This window comes from Glycine soja, chromosome 20 (assembly GCF_004193775.1).
Source record: "Glycine soja cultivar W05 chromosome 20, ASM419377v2, whole genome shotgun sequence".
NCBI classification, from domain to species: domain Eukaryota; kingdom Viridiplantae; phylum Streptophyta; class Magnoliopsida; order Fabales; family Fabaceae; genus Glycine; species Glycine soja.
Window position 1 is genome coordinate 9,500,647 of NC_041021.1, and position 17,288 is coordinate 9,517,934.

The following is a 17,288-nucleotide window of genomic DNA, read 5'->3' on the forward strand; positions in this document are numbered from 1 at the left end:
TTCAAATTTTACTTGAATTTGAAATTGAATTTGTGGAGCCAAACTTTGGAGCCAAAATTTCACTAATTATGATTAGTGAATTTTAGTTATGGTTCAGCCCACTAATCCAAGATCAATTCCAAGATTCTCCACTAAGTGTGCTTAGGTGTCATGAGGCATGTAAAGCATGAAGGACATGCACAAAATGTGACTATATGATGTGGCAATGGGATGTAGTAAGCAAATGCTCACCTCCCCCTCTAAAATTTAATTGGATTGGGCTTCTACCAATTCAATTAAATTTATTTCCAACCACACACATCAAATATTCACTTAGTGCATCTGAAATTACAAAACTACTCCTAATACAAAAACTAGTCTAGGTGCCCTAAACTACAAGGGCTGAAAAATCCTATATTTCTATGGTACCCTACCTACATTATGGAGCCCTAAATACAAGACCCAAAATTAATGAAACCTTAATCTAATATGTACAAAGATAAGTGGGCTCATACTTAGTCCATGGATCCGAAATCTACCCTAAGGCTCATGAGAAATCTAGGGCCTTCTCTTACATCTTTGGCCCAATCTTCTTGGAGTCTTTTATCTAATACCCTTGGGGGGTAAGATTGCATCATTATCGGTTAGTGTTATAACTTATAATAAGCTTTTAACTAATTTATCGGTTAGTGTTATCAAACATAGCCATCCGATCTTATCAAGAGTGACCTATGTTAACAACAAAGTCAAACACTACTCGAACATCTAATCCGTACCCAACTATCCTAAACTCATACTAACTTGAGTATTAAAGTCTTTGAAAGTGACTTCTTGATTGTTGTTCTAGCTAGGAATCGAGGCAATGGAACATACTATTGTATTATCAACTTATACACACATACTTATACGAAAATAATTTAGTCAATAAGAACCTAATTAAATTACTCAATATATTTTCTTTCAAAATTTAGTTTTCTCACCATGCGCATATTTTAGATATTTTAGTGTAAAATTTATTGTTAAAATCATTTTTTATATTCTAATTGCACTTGAAGGTTCAAAACTAATTTTAACAATACAAATTTGACCAAATTTAAAACATAATGACACTAAAATATTATTAATTAGTACAACTCATTTTCTATAACAATCAAATGTTCAATATTGATATAAGATAGGTAGTTCTTAAATGTTTAAGATTGTATGTATTTTTTAATATTTTTGTTGAACCAAACATGAGAATGAATTTTTTTAAGGAATTTAATGTTTTTTCTATGAAGATTAATTAATAATCAAATATCTTCTATCTTCTATCTTCTTTTAATCATCAATTATATTCCTAAAAGTCAAATTTCTAAAATATAATTTAGTTGAAAATAAAGCATCTTTTATTCCATTCCCTACCTTGAGTTTATGCAGTAAAATAAATTGTTTATGATTAAACATCGCTATTATGAATTCGAAACACAATATTTATATTGATTTACTTAAACTCTTGAGAGGGCTAGCTATCTATCAAATCTATAAAGGATTTCACTAATCACAAACTAATTAAAAATAAGTTTTTACCCAATCACTAGTGGCTATAATAAGTATTCCCTAGAACACTCTTGGTTCACCCTTAATTTCTTCTCCTTGAGATTAAGAAACACCAAAATATTGGGTGAGTTTGTTTATAATTAGAAAAATAACTTTAAAATAAATATTTTTTAAAAGTTGTTTTTTAATAAGCAGATATAATTTGCTTCTTAAAAAAACATAAAATTATTGATTTTAAGTAATGATAATTTAAACAAACACATCCAATAAATAAAAAAATAGAAAAATAAAAATTCATTAGGAATCGACCTCCAAGGAGAACTCTTGAGCAATAATAATAATAAATAAGGTGAACAAGAATTCTTAAACTCAAAAATTCCTATATGCTCTAATACTCTGCCTGATGAAAAAGTCAAAAGACATGAAAGGTTTTACACAGGGTGTGGGATCCACTAGGAACCTGCTAAGAAGGCAGGTGAAGACTCTGCATCATAGATAAACGCACATGACGTTTTGATATTTGCATCTCTTGTCTAATTTTTCTTTCACACTTAAAAAAGAGTGGAAACGTTTTGATCTCATATTTCCGTGCACTGTAAAATTGTTGTCTAGTTTTTCTCTGTTGAACCTGAGAAGCTCGTGTTGAAGTAAAGAATCTTTGTATTTGTCTCGGTTGCAAGAAGTTGGATTGGGTTTGTGGTAAGTTTTTCTCTCTATTGTCAATTTTACTTCTGGATGGAAATAATTGAAGATGAAATGATATATGTCCAATTTGATTTCTTGTTGTTTATGGAAATCAAGCACACATTGTTTATAACTTATAACACCTTTCAGGTTTTATTTCCAGGCTAGTCAATATAAGCAGTATATAAATTGGAGTGAATTCTAAGTGTGTTCTCTGTTTGAGGAGTACTCTTTGTTTTCAGGTATACAAATGAAATTCAGACACCACTTGATTTATAAAGAAGCTGAAACATAAGATTCATCTGTCAATAACTCAAACCATATTACATTTTCTGCTAATCAATACCTGTTTGTATTTAAAGTTGAGAGTATTTTCTAAACAATCTGTCTGTTGAACATGAAGGAGAAGCCAAGTGCAACAAATGGAAAGCTATGAGAAAGCGTTTGCAAAACATGAAGGAGAAGCCAAGTGCAACAAATGGAAAGCTACTCTTACCGAAGTAGCCAATTTAGCTGGGTGGGACTCTAGAAATAGGTAAGTAAACTGAATTGAGAGTGACTAAATTTTCTGAAAGAAAAAAAAAAGAAATATATCATTTTTTTTGTCTTAACTCTTTGGCTCATCAGGAGAAAAAGACTCTTGAGAGTTCGGTTAGGAGATAAACAAAGCCTAGTCAAGAATTATTTTCAATAAGGATCGAATTCATGTAGTACCCCAAAGATTCAAGCTGAATTTCAACATATTAACTAGTATCCAAAGCGGGTATTATTTTAAATTGAGGTTGTGAAATTTGATTCTAAATCCAACAGAAATATAAGGATGATAAAATTTATGACATAAATAAGGTATCAAATTATATATAAAAGTGAATAGTGGCAGATATAGTTGTCATCCATGCAATTGCTGCTTTTGGAGTGAAGTTTATTTGTCCATGAGTGTGTCTAATTGTGTGAGAGTTAAAAGCATAATTCTTTTTAATCATAGTTGAGTAATTGAAACAAAACTTAACAAATGCATAAGAGATCTCACTAACAAAAAATTCCTTGAAGTGGCTTAGAAATTTTTTTCCCAATCCTCCTAGGTCTCACTAAATTTTCATGATATGAACAACAATATCCTGACAGTATATAACACACATTGAAGTAATATGTACAGACAAGCAATGATTATTTATTGCAGTTTACTCCTCTGCTATGAAATTTACTTTTGAAAAATATTGCAAATCTATTTTTTCTTTAAAGAAATAAACATTGATATCTCCATTACACCTTGACTTCTCTTATAAATTTCGAAACTTTTATCCTTTCCATTAATTGTCTTCTATGTGTGCTTGCTAACTTCTAATCCTGTTACATGCATGTGAGCATATTTGGTTGTGTAACAACTTTCACGTTAGTTTTCTTAAGTTCGTTGAGTAGAAAGAGAAAAAAAAAAACAGAGACATTGATTATCTTCTCTTAATCATTGGATTTTCATTCCCCAATTAAATAAATATATTTTTATGCACTCATAAAAAAATAGGAATTGTTGTTACAAGATAATTTTTTTAAAAAAAAGGAACATAAAAAGTTATAAAATAAATGAATTAATACTAATTTTATCCTTTTAATTTTTTTATAAGAAGATGTATTTTTTAAAAGCTCATAATGTATTTCATCTATGAAAATATTATAGAATTTATTTTTTGGTCCCACTAAAGAATTTTTTTGGATCCGTCGTTCACAACACTACCTTATTGAGCATAGATTATGTATAATCATTTGTATTCATGTATAACAAATCGTTTATTTCTTTGTTCTTATTTTAGGACTGAATCTGAACTTCTTAAGGACATTGTTGGAGATGTATTAAGAAAATTGACTCCTAGATATCCAAACCAACTTAAAGGACTGGTTGGAATTGAGGACAATTATGAAAAAGTAGAATCATTACTAAAGATTGGGTCAAGTGAAGTTATAACCCTTGGAATATGGGGCATGGGTGGCATAGGAAAGACTACTCTTGCTAGTGCTTTCTATGCCAAACTGTCTCATGAGTTTGAGGCTGATTGCTTCCTTGTAAATGTAAGGGAAAATGCAAAAAGGCATGGATTAGAAGCTCTAAGTCAGAAACTTTTTTCTGAGTTGTTAGAGAATGAAAATCATTGTTTTGATGCACCCTTTTTAGTGTCCCAATTTGTCATGCGTAGGCTTGGATGTAAAAAAGTTCTCATTGTTTTGGATGATGTTGCTACCTCAGAGCAGTTAGAATATCTAATTAAAGATTATGATTTGTTAGGACAAGGAAGTAGAGTCATTGTTACAACTAGAAATAAGCAAATATTTAGACAAGTTGATGAAGTATATGAGGTCAAGGAATTGAGTTTTCATAACTCTCTTCAGCTTTTCTGTTTGACTGTTTTTGAAGAAAAACAACCTACACATGGATATGAAGATCTATCAAGTCGTGCAATTTCATATTGCAAAGGGATTCCTTTGGCTTTAAAAGTTTTGGGTGCAGGTTTTCGTCGGAGAAGTAAAGAAACATGGGAAAGTGAATTGAGAAAACTCCAAAAGATCCCAAATACGGAAGTTCATGATGTATTAAAATTAAGTTATGATGCCTTAGATGATTCTCAACAGGACATCTTTTTGGACATTGCATGCTTCTTCAATGGAGAAGACAAAGAATGGGTAACAAGTCTTATGGAAGCTTGTGAATTCTTTGCAGTATCAGATATAGAAGTCCTTTTGGATAAAGCTTTCATAACAATATCCAATTTCAATAAGATAGAAATGCATGGCTTGATACAACAAATGGGTAGAGAAATTGTTCGTCATCAATCCATCAAAAGCCCTGGAAAACGAAGTCGGTTATGGAAACCTGAGGAAGTTCAAGAAGTATTGAAATATAAAAGAGTGAGTGGTAGATTCAATTTCTTTTTGACAATATGTATATCCTCTATGAATGATATTCATGTTAATTATTATTCTATTTTCTATATTTTTTGTCAGGGAACCGATGTTGTTGAAGGCATAAGTTTAGATTTGTGTAAATTAACCGGGGATCTAAATTTGAGCTCTAATTCCTTCGCAGAGATGATTAACTTGAGATTTCTTATAATTCATGATTCGTGCCGGACAAATCGATTTCATGTGTACTTTCCAAATGGTCTCGAATCATTATCTTCTAAATTGAGGTACCTTCGTTGGGATGAATTCCATGTTGAGTCTTTGCCATCTAGCTTTTGTGCTGAACAACTTGTAGAGCTTCGCATGCTTCGTAGCAAGGTTAAAAAGCTTTGGGATGGGGTTCAGGTATGAATTTGGTTATGCATATTACATTTTTCTTTTAACTTGTCAAAGGTACGAGACAGAGTACCATCTAGTAAAAGTTCTAGAGAAGCTCACGATTATGAACATAATAATTTCTGAACAATGTGATTGATGCATCTTTCATGTTATAGAATCTTTTGAATTTGAAGACAATTGACCTTGATGACTCCCGAGACTTGATTGAGATCCCGGACTTATCAATGGCAGAAAATCTTGAAAAAGTGTCTCTTTTTGGTTGTGAAAGCTTGCATCAGCTCCATCCATCCATCTTATCTCTCCCCAAGCTTAGATATTTGATTTTAAGTGGCTGCAAAGAAATTGAAAGCCTTAATGTTCATTCAAAATCTCTCAATGTACTGAGACTCAGAGGTTGTTCATCTCTCAAGGAATTTTCAGTGACATCAGAGGAAATGACACATTTGGACTTATCTCAGACTGCTATACGTGCATTATTGTCGTCAATGTTATTTCTCCTGAAGCTTACATATTTGTATTTAAGTGGCTGTAGAGAGATTGAAAGCCTTAGTGTTCATATAAAATCTCTCCGTGTACTGACACTCATCGGTTGTTCATCTCTCAAGGAATTATCGGTGACATCAGAGAAATTGACAGTATTGGAGTTACCTGACACTGCTATATTTGCATTGCCAACATCAATTGGTCACTTATTATCTTTAAAAGAGTTAGACCTATGTGGAACTAATATTGAGCTTTTGCCTGCAAGCATCAAAATCCTTTCAATGCTGAAAGTGCTTTGGTTAAATGATTGTAGGAAATTGGTGTCTCTGCAGGAGCTTCCACCATCCCTGAGCGAGCTTTATTTAAATGATTGTTGTAAACTCGTGTCTCTGCCGGAGCTTCCACCATCGGTTAAAGAGGTGAGTGCCTTTAACTGTATTTCTCTGGAGACAGACATCACACAAGATCTAGTGTTACAACACATGTTACAAAGCCGCATACCCTACATACATCAACAATATCTTTACAATCCTGCGTATTTTGATGATGGGTATTTCATCTTCCCGCTAGGAGACCATGTCACCGACTTGTGTAGGTTTCGTACAGCAGAGAGTTCGATAACTATTCCGTCTCTTCCTAAGTCTCAATTGCGGGGTTATGTTTCTGTCATCATTCTTTCTAAGGGTCCAGTGTCAGATCATCAGTTTTCTTGTTCTATCCATCGAGATGACATATTGATAGGTTGTGACCGTCGCAGGTTTATAGGCTGCGAAAATTTAATTTCAGATCATGTGTTATTTTGGTATCATAATGCCAGCAAATTTTGTGGAACAGGTGAAGTGTATGATCCTTTCAGTAACATGACATTTATATTTGCTGACATTAATGGTAATAAAGACACCATAAAAGGATGTGGGGTCTTTCCAGTATATGGGACAGAATCCGGGTTTAAGCTGGTGAGTAGTAGCAGCAACGAAATTTTTGACAATGAGTCAGAACCAAGAGCAAAAGAAGTTGGAGTTGAAAGCTGCAATAATGAAAATGAAGAAAACTGTGAACAACTTTTCAGAACCAAGAGGAGGAGAACTGCATGTGATAATCTTCCTGCCATTACTTCATCGGTATGAAACTTCAACCACTCCTTGATTGTAGGATCCTTACTTATGTTATTTTCCTAAATCAAATTAGTCCATTAAATATAGAAATTATCAGTTGGAATTTCTCTTGGTTTCAGAAAATCATGCATAACATTGTGCTGTAATTACATGTTGAGCAAGTTTTCTTTTGAAAAACTCATGAGAATATTGATGGGAAATGAGCACTACTTTGCTGGGAGAGTCAAAGCAGCACTCGTAAGTCATATCTAATTGTTTGGTCACTTCATTCAAAAATAAAAAGGGTCCATATTGTGGTATCTACTCCACAGTATGGAGATAGATAAGTTATGACAAGTTGTTATTGGTAATGTATTGTTAATTCCATAGTTAGATGTTAAAGTTCAGTCACGTATGTAGCTTGGGACTTCTACTATTTTAGCTATCCAATTGTTGGAATTAATTTTGAGTTTTGTGTTATTTCATGGTAGTTCTTTACATCATGATGGTGCAACTAGCTGCAAATTTTGCTGCTACATTTCTTTCATATTAGTTATTACAAAATCTATATTAAGCCTTAAATTAATAGAAAATAGGTTTAAATATGTTTTTTTTTATCTCTAATAAATATTCAATTTTTATGCCTGCTTCCTAATAAATTTTTGTTTTTACGTTGAATTCTTAATAAAATAATAATTTTATTTTTGGTCATTAACACTTATTTTTAGTCCATGATGAATTAGTGAATTTTGTATTTGATTTCTAATAAAAATTTTCTATTTGTTATTGGTCAGGACTAAAACAAAATTCAATAATTTATTAAGGAGTAAATATAAAATTTACTAAAGTATCGAAGACTAAAACAAAATATCAAAGATAAAAAAACAAAAATATTATTTTATTAGAGACTCAATGCAAAACAGAAATTTATTAGGAAGCAAACACAAAAAATCAAGTACTTATCAAGAATAAAAAACATATATAAATCTAGAAAATATTATATTATGAGACAGGGTATAAACTTGTCTAAAAAGAGTTACCAAAGTCCTAAGACAAAATTTGTGGTGATCAAGCCTTAAAATTTTGACATGTTTGTAGCAAGTTACAATTTTTAATTTTCCATATATTTGCCTTATATAAATAAGCTTAATTATATTTTTAGTCCCTAAAATTTAATGCATTTGCAAAAATCACCAACAAATTTAAAAATTAAAATAATAATAAATATAGTGACAGTTAAAAATCATCAATATTTGTAAAAGAAAACTGCAGGAATTCATAATCCTAACAATGTCAATCCAATTCGGTGGAAAAGATTAAATTGATGCAATTTTAAAAATTGAAGAACCAAATTAAAATTTTTAAAAATTAATAAAAAATAGGTTTAAATATGTTTTTTTATCTCTAATAAATATTCAATTTTTATGCCTGCTTCTTAATAAATTTTTGTTTTACGTTGAATTCTTAATAAAACAATAATTTTATTTTTGGTCATTGACACTTATTTTTAGTCGATGATGAATTAGTGAATTTTGTATTTAGTTTCTAATAAAAAAATTCTATTTGTTATTGGTTAGGACTAAAAAAAAATTCAATTATTTATTAAGGAGTAAATATAAAATTCACTAAAGTATCGGAGACTAAAACAAAATATTAAAGATAAAAAAACAAAAATATTATTTTATTAGAGACTCAATACTAAACAAAAATTTATTAAGAAGCAAACACAAAAAATCAAGTACTTATCAAGAATCAAAAACATATTTAAATCTAGAAAATATTATATTATGAGACAGGGTATAAATTTGCCTAAAAAGAGTTACCAAAGTCCTAAGACAATTTGTGGTGATCAAGCCTTAAAATTTTGACATGTTTGTAACAAGTTACAATTTTTAATTTTCCATATACTTGCCTTATATAAATAAGCTTAATTATATTTTTAGTCCCTAAAATTTAATGCATTTGCAAAAATCACCAACAAATTTAAAAATTAAAATAATAATAAATATAGTGACAGTTAAAAATCATCAATATTTGTAAAAGAAAACTGCTGGAATTCACAATCATAACAATGTCAATCCAATTTGGTGGAAAAGATTAAATTGATGCAATTTTAAAAATTGAAGAACCAAATTGAAAATTTTAAAAATTTAGGGATCAAATTAAAAAATATTTAAATAATTTAGGGACCAAATTGATAATTAAGCCTATTAAATACTACTTTTGTCCCTAAATATAAAACTCTTTTAACTAATTCACATCTTTTATAAAAATTGATTAATTTAGTTAGTAGCATTAAATTTTTTTAACAATTAGTATTATTTTACAGAAATTACCCTTAAAATTATTGTTAATCATCTTCTTAAATCCTTATAAGAGAAAATAAATTTATCTTATTAATTTATTGTAAAGTAATTAAGTGTATATTGATATAAAAAAGACTTAAATATATTTTTAGTCCCTGCAATTTAACATTTTTTTGTTTTTAGTCTTTACAAATTATTTTATTTTGTTTCTAGTCCTTAAAACACTTTAGATAACACTTTAAATTATTTTTCACTGTTCAAAGTGTTATCTAAAGTGTCTTAAGTACTAAAAGCAAAACAAATATAATTTGCAAAAACTAAAAACAAGAAAATAATTTTGTTAGTAAAAAAACAAAAAAAAATGCTAGGTTGGAGGGACTAAAAATGTTTTTAAGCCAAAAAAATAATGTAAGAGAAAACATAAAAAGAGTCTTGTAAAACAAACAAATAAATTTGAAAAAAGAGTTTTATATTTAGGTTTATAAAAAAAAAAGTTTTATATTTAAGGACAAAGATAATAATTTCTCTACACAAGCCTATCATGGTTGAACTAATTCTTCCAAAATAACTAAACAAATAGTTTGGCATATCTATCAACTTGGAGATTTTCTCAAGAGGACCTACTCAAAGCAAGACACACAAAGGGATCTATCTATGATAGACTTTGATACCATGTTAAAACGTTAGTTATGAGTCTAACTCAATCTTACAAAATCGGCTATAGACATGACAAGAAAACCCGTACCCTGGGTACCCACCTGAATCTGTCTCGACTTTGACGGGTAATATCTGAGTTGACCGGATATGGGTTCGGATTTTCCCCGATAACCAAAAGTCGAGTACGGGTAAGGGTATGTGATTACTGGACCTATCCCGACCCCGAAACCGAACTCGTTCCGCCACTTAAAATCTTTAGAATTTTTGTATAATTTAATCAAAAGGTATAAAATTTTTATTATTAGTTAATTTTATTTTAGAATTTTTATATAATTTAATATTATTTTCTTAACTAGTTAATTTTTATATAAATTTTTTATTATTAGTTAATTTTTATATAAAATTTTAGATTTTTTATATAATTTAATAAATTTATTGATATATAAGTAGTTAAAAATAAATGTTTAACAATCTATTTAATTTTTCTAAAATCAAATTTTTAATATTGTTTTACAAAAGAAAGTATTTTTTAATTTAAATCGTGTATGGGACGGGGTTGGGGATATCCGATACCCGATGGGGACAGGGATGAGATAATAAACTTAAACCCGTCGGGTATAGGAGAGTATGTTGATATGTTGGGGAGTCCAGATAAGGGATTGAGGAGACAATACCCGTATCCGCCCCGCCTCATTGCCATGTCTAATCGATTATAAGGTGAAAATTATTTTTTATTTTTATAATTTATCTCGACACTATCTTTAATCATTTGAGACTTGAACATGTTTTCTTTTATGCATAATTATCCACTATGTGAACCTTTCAATATATTTTCTCTATCTAAGAATGATCACAATTTAGATAGTTTTTCCAACACCTTGTATGATCGAGATAAAAAATAAATAAAATTGATGAAAAAATAACGTGCAAGCTAGTAGACCATATCGGAAGTAGCTCTCTTATAACTCCCAACAGATTCCTCTCCGCCCTTTTGTACATTGACTAATATATCTGGCATAAACCATGGCCCTTCATTGTCCCCATCTACAAAATTAAACCGCCAAATTGCCAAACTAATGTAAGAAAAATACATTTTAAATATTTTCTGATGATGCAACCCAATCAAATCAAATTAGGACAAGTAATAGAGATCCAGGATTATGCTTGGTACAAAAATGGAAATGTCAACACTTATCCTTACGGGTTTGTCTGCATGATAGACACATGAGACAAAATTAGATGCATGAGGAGACAAACAAGAGGCAAACAAAATATTATGAGCAGAGCAATAATCATCTTTGTATTAAATGCAACATTAGTGTTGAATAATAGTAATTAAGAAAGTAAATCAATTAAGACACACACACAAACACTGGCCATGGTAAGCCTACCACACCAGTCCTCCTTCATTTCATGGACCAAGCTTTACAAGTTACTTATCATAGATGAAGAGAATATCACGAAGTTTCAATTTGATGATGTAATCGAATAGATCAGCCATGCAAAACAAGAAAATGTACATAATAAATTTGTCTTTCATAGATTGACAAAACAAACTTATCTAAAATTGGAGTCGTCACGTCCACACCACCGGCGCCTGGAGTCATAGGCGGCCCTCCTGAGATTCTAGGAGGGTAAGGTGCTGAACTTGATGATATAGATTATGTTAGAAAAGATATTTTAATTATTTTTTATTTTTTTGATGATAAAAAAATTATTTAATTATTTGATAAATAATTTTTTTTTGATAATTTTTAATATTTTTTAAAACATTACTTAAATAACATTTTTTCATCATTTGAATTCACACATCACATGCTACTAACTAATAGTGCTGCATACTGTTTAGGACATTCTATCTTTTCCTTTTCCAGTTGGATAAAAATAAATTTAAAAAGGGCCTAGCATACAAATGGGAAGGAAGGAATCTTTCTATTAAAGCAGAAGGTATATATTATCTCAACAAGGAACAATGATTTTAGGACCAACCTTGGAGGACTCATTGGAATATTAGGATTCCATGCTCGGTCACAGATAGGTGTCCTGGTTCCATCATGAATTGGTGTTGCTATAAAAAGCAGTACATTTAACTAGTAGTATAACAATCAGTAAGTTACCAAATTTATTTTCATTTATGTAAATATTTATTATCAATCTCACAAAATTTTTCTTCAAATGATAACTTTATTTATTTACAAAAAGACTTTAAAAAAAACTTCTAAGATCACAAATCAACCATATTTATCTATACACTAACTCACCTAAACTTTTTTGTAATAAAAAATAAATGAAGGAAATAATTTATCTAGTACACTTTAAAAAAAATAAATTATTTTCACCAAAACGAAAATAATTTATTAAGATGGCATTTGAAGTTTAAGACCACAACGAGGGAGAGGATGTAGTAGGGATATATATATATATATATATATATATATATATATATATATATATATATATATATATATACATTCCTCTCGTTCTTGTTTTTCCACATTCATATTTTCCTTATCTCTATATATACCCCATTCCTCTCGTTCTTGTTTTTCCACATTCATATTTTCCTTTCGTTTCCTTTCATTTTCCCTCACTTTCTCGCTCCCCAAACGCCCCTCTCTCTCCTCCAATGGCCGACCAGCTCACCGACGACCAGATCGCCGAGTTCAAGGAGGCCTTCAGCCTCTTCGACAAGGACGGCGATGGTCTCTCTCTTCAGATCCCTCTCTCTATGTTTCTCTCTTTCTCTAACCCTCGTTTTAGTTTTCGCGTGTTTCTTAGATCTGATTTTCGCAATTAGTTTGTAGTTGTTGCATGTCCCGTGTTCGTTTGCATGCAAAAAATTTTAATTTTGTTTTTTTTTTTTGGGGGGGGGGGGGGTGGTGGTGGTGGTGAATTTTCTTGAAACTATTTTTTTCTGGGTGATTTAGGGTTTCGTTTTTGTTTGACCTTGTGGATGTTGATGTGGAAATTTCTTCGATTCTCGTTGGTTTGTGATTGGTATGTGGCGGTGTGTGATGACGATTCGGGGAGTGGGTGTATGTGGATCATGGGATTGGTTGGGAATGCACTTTAAGCGTTTTTGGATTTCGAATTCGGTGTTTGATTTTTCTTTTGTTCTTGTTTGATGCACGTGTAAAAAGTTAGAATTTTTTTTTTTTTTTTTTGTGGATTTGGAATTTGGTGTTATGGATTCTGATTTAGAAAGCTGAATGTGGGAGAGTTCCCTTTTCCCTTTTTATGGGTGGCAGTTTGTTGTGTTATAATTTGGGGGTTTTTGTTGTTGTGATGTCTGAGAATGGAATGTTGGATTGTGTTTTGGTGGTGGATCTGTTGGTGCCATCTTGTTGGGTTGGTTTATGACAAGCCCTTGTGTGTTTTTCTCTGACCAGAATGTGGTATCAGCATTTTGGACTCGTGTTTGATTGCTTATACTGTTGGGGAAAACATTTTTCTTCCTTGGTGCATTTAATTGAGGATCTGTTTTTCTTTTCAATGAGTTTTCTGTGATTTGTGGAGTCAGAAATGTGCAAGTTTGCCCCTTGAAAGTACTAAGATTATGGGGGTTTGATTTGGCAACCGAAGTAGCGTATGATTGTGTTTCATGTGCATATTTATTCTTTTGAAGGATTGGATTGTTTGGTTTCTTATAGCTAGACATTCTTGTGTGCTTAGATTTTTGGTTTTGGAATATGGATTTCATTTTGTCTGGATTTTTAACCTTTGTAACATTCTGTGGCTATTTTTGTTGTGAGTGTCTCAGTGGATAGGTCAACCCCAACTCGCATGGATACTCACAATATCTTCACATGACGGTTTTCCTGTTTTGATAACTTGAAATGTTAAATAAGCATTATTGTGAAAAACTGTTACCTAATATATAGCTTGTGGTGTACCTTTGATACAATGATACTTGATAATGTTCATCACTTTCCATGCTTATACCCCCTCCCCTGGCTGCAAATTATCTTATTCTTTTGAAACTTTGCTTTCAACATAACTTTGTCCTACATTTCTCTTGTGAGGTTGTTTGAATCATTTTCTTTTGTGTTTAACTATTTTGTAAACATTCTGTAGGTTGCATTACTACCAAGGAACTTGGGACTGTTATGAGGTCACTTGGTCAAAACCCAACTGAGGCAGAACTGCAGGATATGATAAACGAGGTTGATGCTGATGGCAACGGAACCATCGATTTCCCAGAGTTCCTCAACCTGATGGCTCGCAAGATGAAAGACACCGACTCAGAGGAGGAGCTTAAGGAGGCTTTCCGTGTGTTTGACAAGGATCAGAATGGTTTCATCTCTGCAGCTGAGCTCCGCCATGTCATGACAAATCTTGGGGAGAAGCTGACGGACGAGGAGGTGGATGAGATGATCCGTGAGGCCGATGTTGACGGTGATGGACAGATCAACTATGAGGAGTTTGTCAAAGTCATGATGGCCAAGTGAGGACCATTCCAACCATAACCTAAATTTGAAAAGCATATAAAGAGAAGAGGGACAGGGCAGATAAGTTTTGATGAGAATTCTATTCCCATTAGGTCCATCTTGATTTGGGGTTATTAGGTTTTGTTAGTTGAGTGTCTATTTTTCTTGTTTGCTTTAATTGCTACTACTTCTCTGCTCCCTAGTTATCCTACTTGTTTGCTCTGTCCCTTGTTTTTAGTAGCTTCGGTAGCTGTGTCTCACCATGCTTTGTTACTCTCCGTTTTCATCTTCTTTTGGTTATTATTATTATTATTATGAACCTAGAACAATTGGATGCATTTGTGTTTTTTTAAATGTGGGTGGCTAATGCTGTTAATATTTTATATCTTTTGCCATGTGATTGTTATTATGATCATTTTGAATTCAATGCAATCTGCTTGGGTTTAAATTGTGGAATTTGTTGTGCTCTACACTGGTTTCATCTCATCAATTGTTAAATGATCAAACATTTTACAATCATTAATGACCTTGCCTCCTTTTTCCTTTTCCGAATGTGAAGCTAGGCATCCGGTTACAGAATTATTACCTAAACTAACAAGCACTGTATTTTTGCTTAAAAGTGATTTTAAAGTTGAAGTTCGAAAATCAAGATAATTCATTTTTTTTAAAATACCAAGTTGCCAAATTTATCATGTGTTTTTCAGAAAATATATTTAATATCAATTTCTCCTTTCAAGGAGAAGAGAAAATAATTGAGTCATACGGTAACTTAATATTCATATCACATGCAAATTTGTTTTTATTACAAAGTCTAGAAGAGATATCAAGTTTTAAATTTCAAACATCTAATAGAATGATAATATTACTGATGCGTTGAATGAAATTTGCTATCATAACCGGTTGACGGGTTCTAACTTTAATTACTGTTTAATTTATTTAAAATTCAACAAGGCCATGCATGGTTTACTTTGCCCAGGTCTCTTCATGGTTCGCATCCGCGTGTTTTCGTACGATTTAGCCAATTATACCTATACAGCAATAGGGTTAGGCTTAAAAAATCATTGTGCGTTTTACCAAATTTTTTAACAATAATTATAACTATTTTATTAACTAAAATGCAATTGAAAACTTCCTTATGAAGTAGCTGTTGATTTTTACCGTATTGATTTCTCGGCAATGACTCTAACGTTCATGGATTTGGATAACCTCCGAAACCAATTAGTTTTGTTTGGGTCAAATTGGATTAGATTCATTCAATTTATGGATTGGTCACGGGTCCTATTATTTGAACTCATGACCCGATCCATAACATTTTTTTTTTACATATAAATTACATTATTAAATAAAAACACTAAATTTTGAAAACATAATTTATTAAATTAAATCATTCATTATTTTTTTCCTTTTCCTTTTTAGATGTTTTTATTTCTTTCATGATTTTGTGTTTTCTTATGATAATAGTATTAGCATTAAAAATTCAGCAAAAAAAATACTAGCATTAAAACTATTCTATTAATCAAAATATAGTCACAAGTTGGTTTCTTTGAAAGACATGGTCATTATATAGTTATAAAACGTTAGGTAAAAACAAATTAATTTTTACAAAATCAAAAATAATTTTTAAATGTTCAAAATTAGATTGATGCAGTCTGATCGAATTTATTTATGATCAGTGGTTTGGATTGAATTTGTCTATAAAATTACACAAATCTAACTTAATCTAATCTAATTCAATCCATAAAATTTTAATCAGATTAGATAATGGGTTTAGTTCTAATCCATCCCGTGTAAGGCCCCTTACTCATAAGCATTCCACTAAACTGTTCACAACACAAATCATACTTTAATAATATGCGATGCTTCCACCCCTTTTATTTGCAAATAATACCCGTTCTCTCCGTTTCTAGTTTGAACAATCACTACAAGCCGTTATTGAGTCACTATAAGTTGGCAATTCTTTCAATTAACTTAATTAAAAAAAAGTTTGTTTTTTTTTTTCAAATCTCTATCATCAAATAATGCTAAGGAAATATTGTACGGCTACTTGTCGTTATGTCCCATCTTACAAGTGATGCATCAAGCACCCTCACTGCGGATTCGCTAGTGCCTTTTCATTGTGTGCTCTCTTTGAATCACTCGATGCTTGAGAATGTTGCACAACTTTTGTTGTCACCACATCACATAAAAGTATTAGGTGGAGCGGGAAAGACCCAACGAAAAGTAATGTTTAAAACAAATTTTAAGAAAACCATTTATATTTTAAATAAGATAATTATACATTAGATTTTTTTTCTAACATAAGATATTTTTTTAAAGAAAATGTGATCATTTTGTTTTATAAAACTAAAGAAAGATATTTTTTTATTATTAAGTGTAAAACTTAAACTTTAGTTGTTTTAATCGCGGTAACCTGATGTTAGGACAGAACAAACATGGTGTGGATTTGGACGTGAATGTGACTGGTGACATGGTCTCTTTAGTAGTTACGTATCGGCCTCATGGAATAAAGCTGCCATCACGGGCTTAAAGCACTTGGGTGGTGGAAGGTGGTCAAAAGAATTCATCTAGAAGAAAAAGAAAAAATATCTATAATGATGACAAAACACCCCCAACAAAACTAAAGAACGAGAATAAAGTGGATAACATCTCAAATGATTTGTGTAAAAAAAAAGCATCTCATATGACTTTTGTTCCAAGGTGACATTTAGCATCTTATGTTTTATGATTGATATGCACTCAACTTTTCGAATCTGAACTTGGTTTCTAACACTGACCCATACATATGCGAATACTAAATATGGATCTGACCTAAATTATTAAATTTTCTT

The 17,288-nt window shown here is 31.2% G+C and overlaps 2 protein-coding genes across 4 annotated transcripts; both read left to right on the forward strand.

Moving 5' to 3' along the window:
- The first annotated feature begins 1,953 nt into the window (after nt 1–1,953).
- On the forward strand, nt 1,954–7,560 carry LOC114403741 (TMV resistance protein N-like). 3 transcript variants are annotated; one of them, XM_028366887.1, is made up of 7 exons: nt 1,954–2,217; nt 2,353–2,444; nt 2,606–2,737; nt 4,011–5,100; nt 5,197–5,499; nt 5,649–6,395; nt 6,547–6,730. In XM_028366887.1, the coding sequence occupies exons 3-7, from the start codon at nt 2,625–2,627 to the stop codon at nt 6,595–6,597; spliced, it is 2,304 nt and encodes a 767-aa protein (XP_028222688.1). In that variant the 5' UTR covers nt 1,954–2,217; nt 2,353–2,444; nt 2,606–2,624; the 3' UTR covers nt 6,598–6,730. The 3 variants fall into 3 exon arrangements, with proteins under 3 accessions (XP_028222688.1, XP_028222686.1, XP_028222687.1); XM_028366885.1 differs by adding an exon at nt 7,211–7,560 and having other exon boundaries at nt 1,966–2,217; nt 5,649–7,097; XM_028366886.1 differs by adding an exon at nt 7,211–7,560 and having other exon boundaries at nt 1,966–2,217; nt 2,366–2,444; nt 5,649–7,097.
- Nucleotides 7,561–12,523: 4,963 nt separating this feature from the next.
- Nucleotides 12,524–14,869, forward strand: LOC114403182 (calmodulin). The gene is made up of 2 exons (XM_028365974.1): nt 12,524–12,735; nt 14,108–14,869. Exons 1-2 carry the CDS (start codon nt 12,660–12,662, stop codon nt 14,479–14,481), a joined length of 450 nt encoding a protein of 149 aa, XP_028221775.1. The 5' UTR covers nt 12,524–12,659; the 3' UTR covers nt 14,482–14,869.
- Nucleotides 14,870–17,288: the final 2,419 nt, after the last annotated feature.

What these genes read in the sequence shown, in the direction of transcription:
- LOC114403741 (XM_028366885.1), top strand. Translation starts at nt 2,625, where the DNA reads ATGGAAAGCTATGAGAAAGCGTTTGCAAAACATGAAGGAGAAGCCAAG. An exon ending in GGGTGGGACTCTAGAAATAG is followed by an intron (nt 2,738 to 4,010) that starts GTAAGTAAACTG and finishes TTCTTATTTTAG; the next exon opens with GACTGAATCTGAACTTCTTA. An exon ending in AAGTATTGAAATATAAAAGA is followed by an intron (nt 5,101 to 5,196) that starts GTGAGTGGTAGA and finishes ATTTTTTGTCAG; the next exon opens with GGAACCGATGTTGTTGAAGG.
- LOC114403182 (XM_028365974.1), top strand. Translation starts at nt 12,660, where the DNA reads ATGGCCGACCAGCTCACCGACGACCAGATCGCCGAGTTCAAGGAGGCC. An exon ending in CTTCGACAAGGACGGCGATG is followed by an intron (nt 12,736 to 14,107) that starts GTCTCTCTCTTC and finishes AACATTCTGTAG; the next exon opens with GTTGCATTACTACCAAGGAA.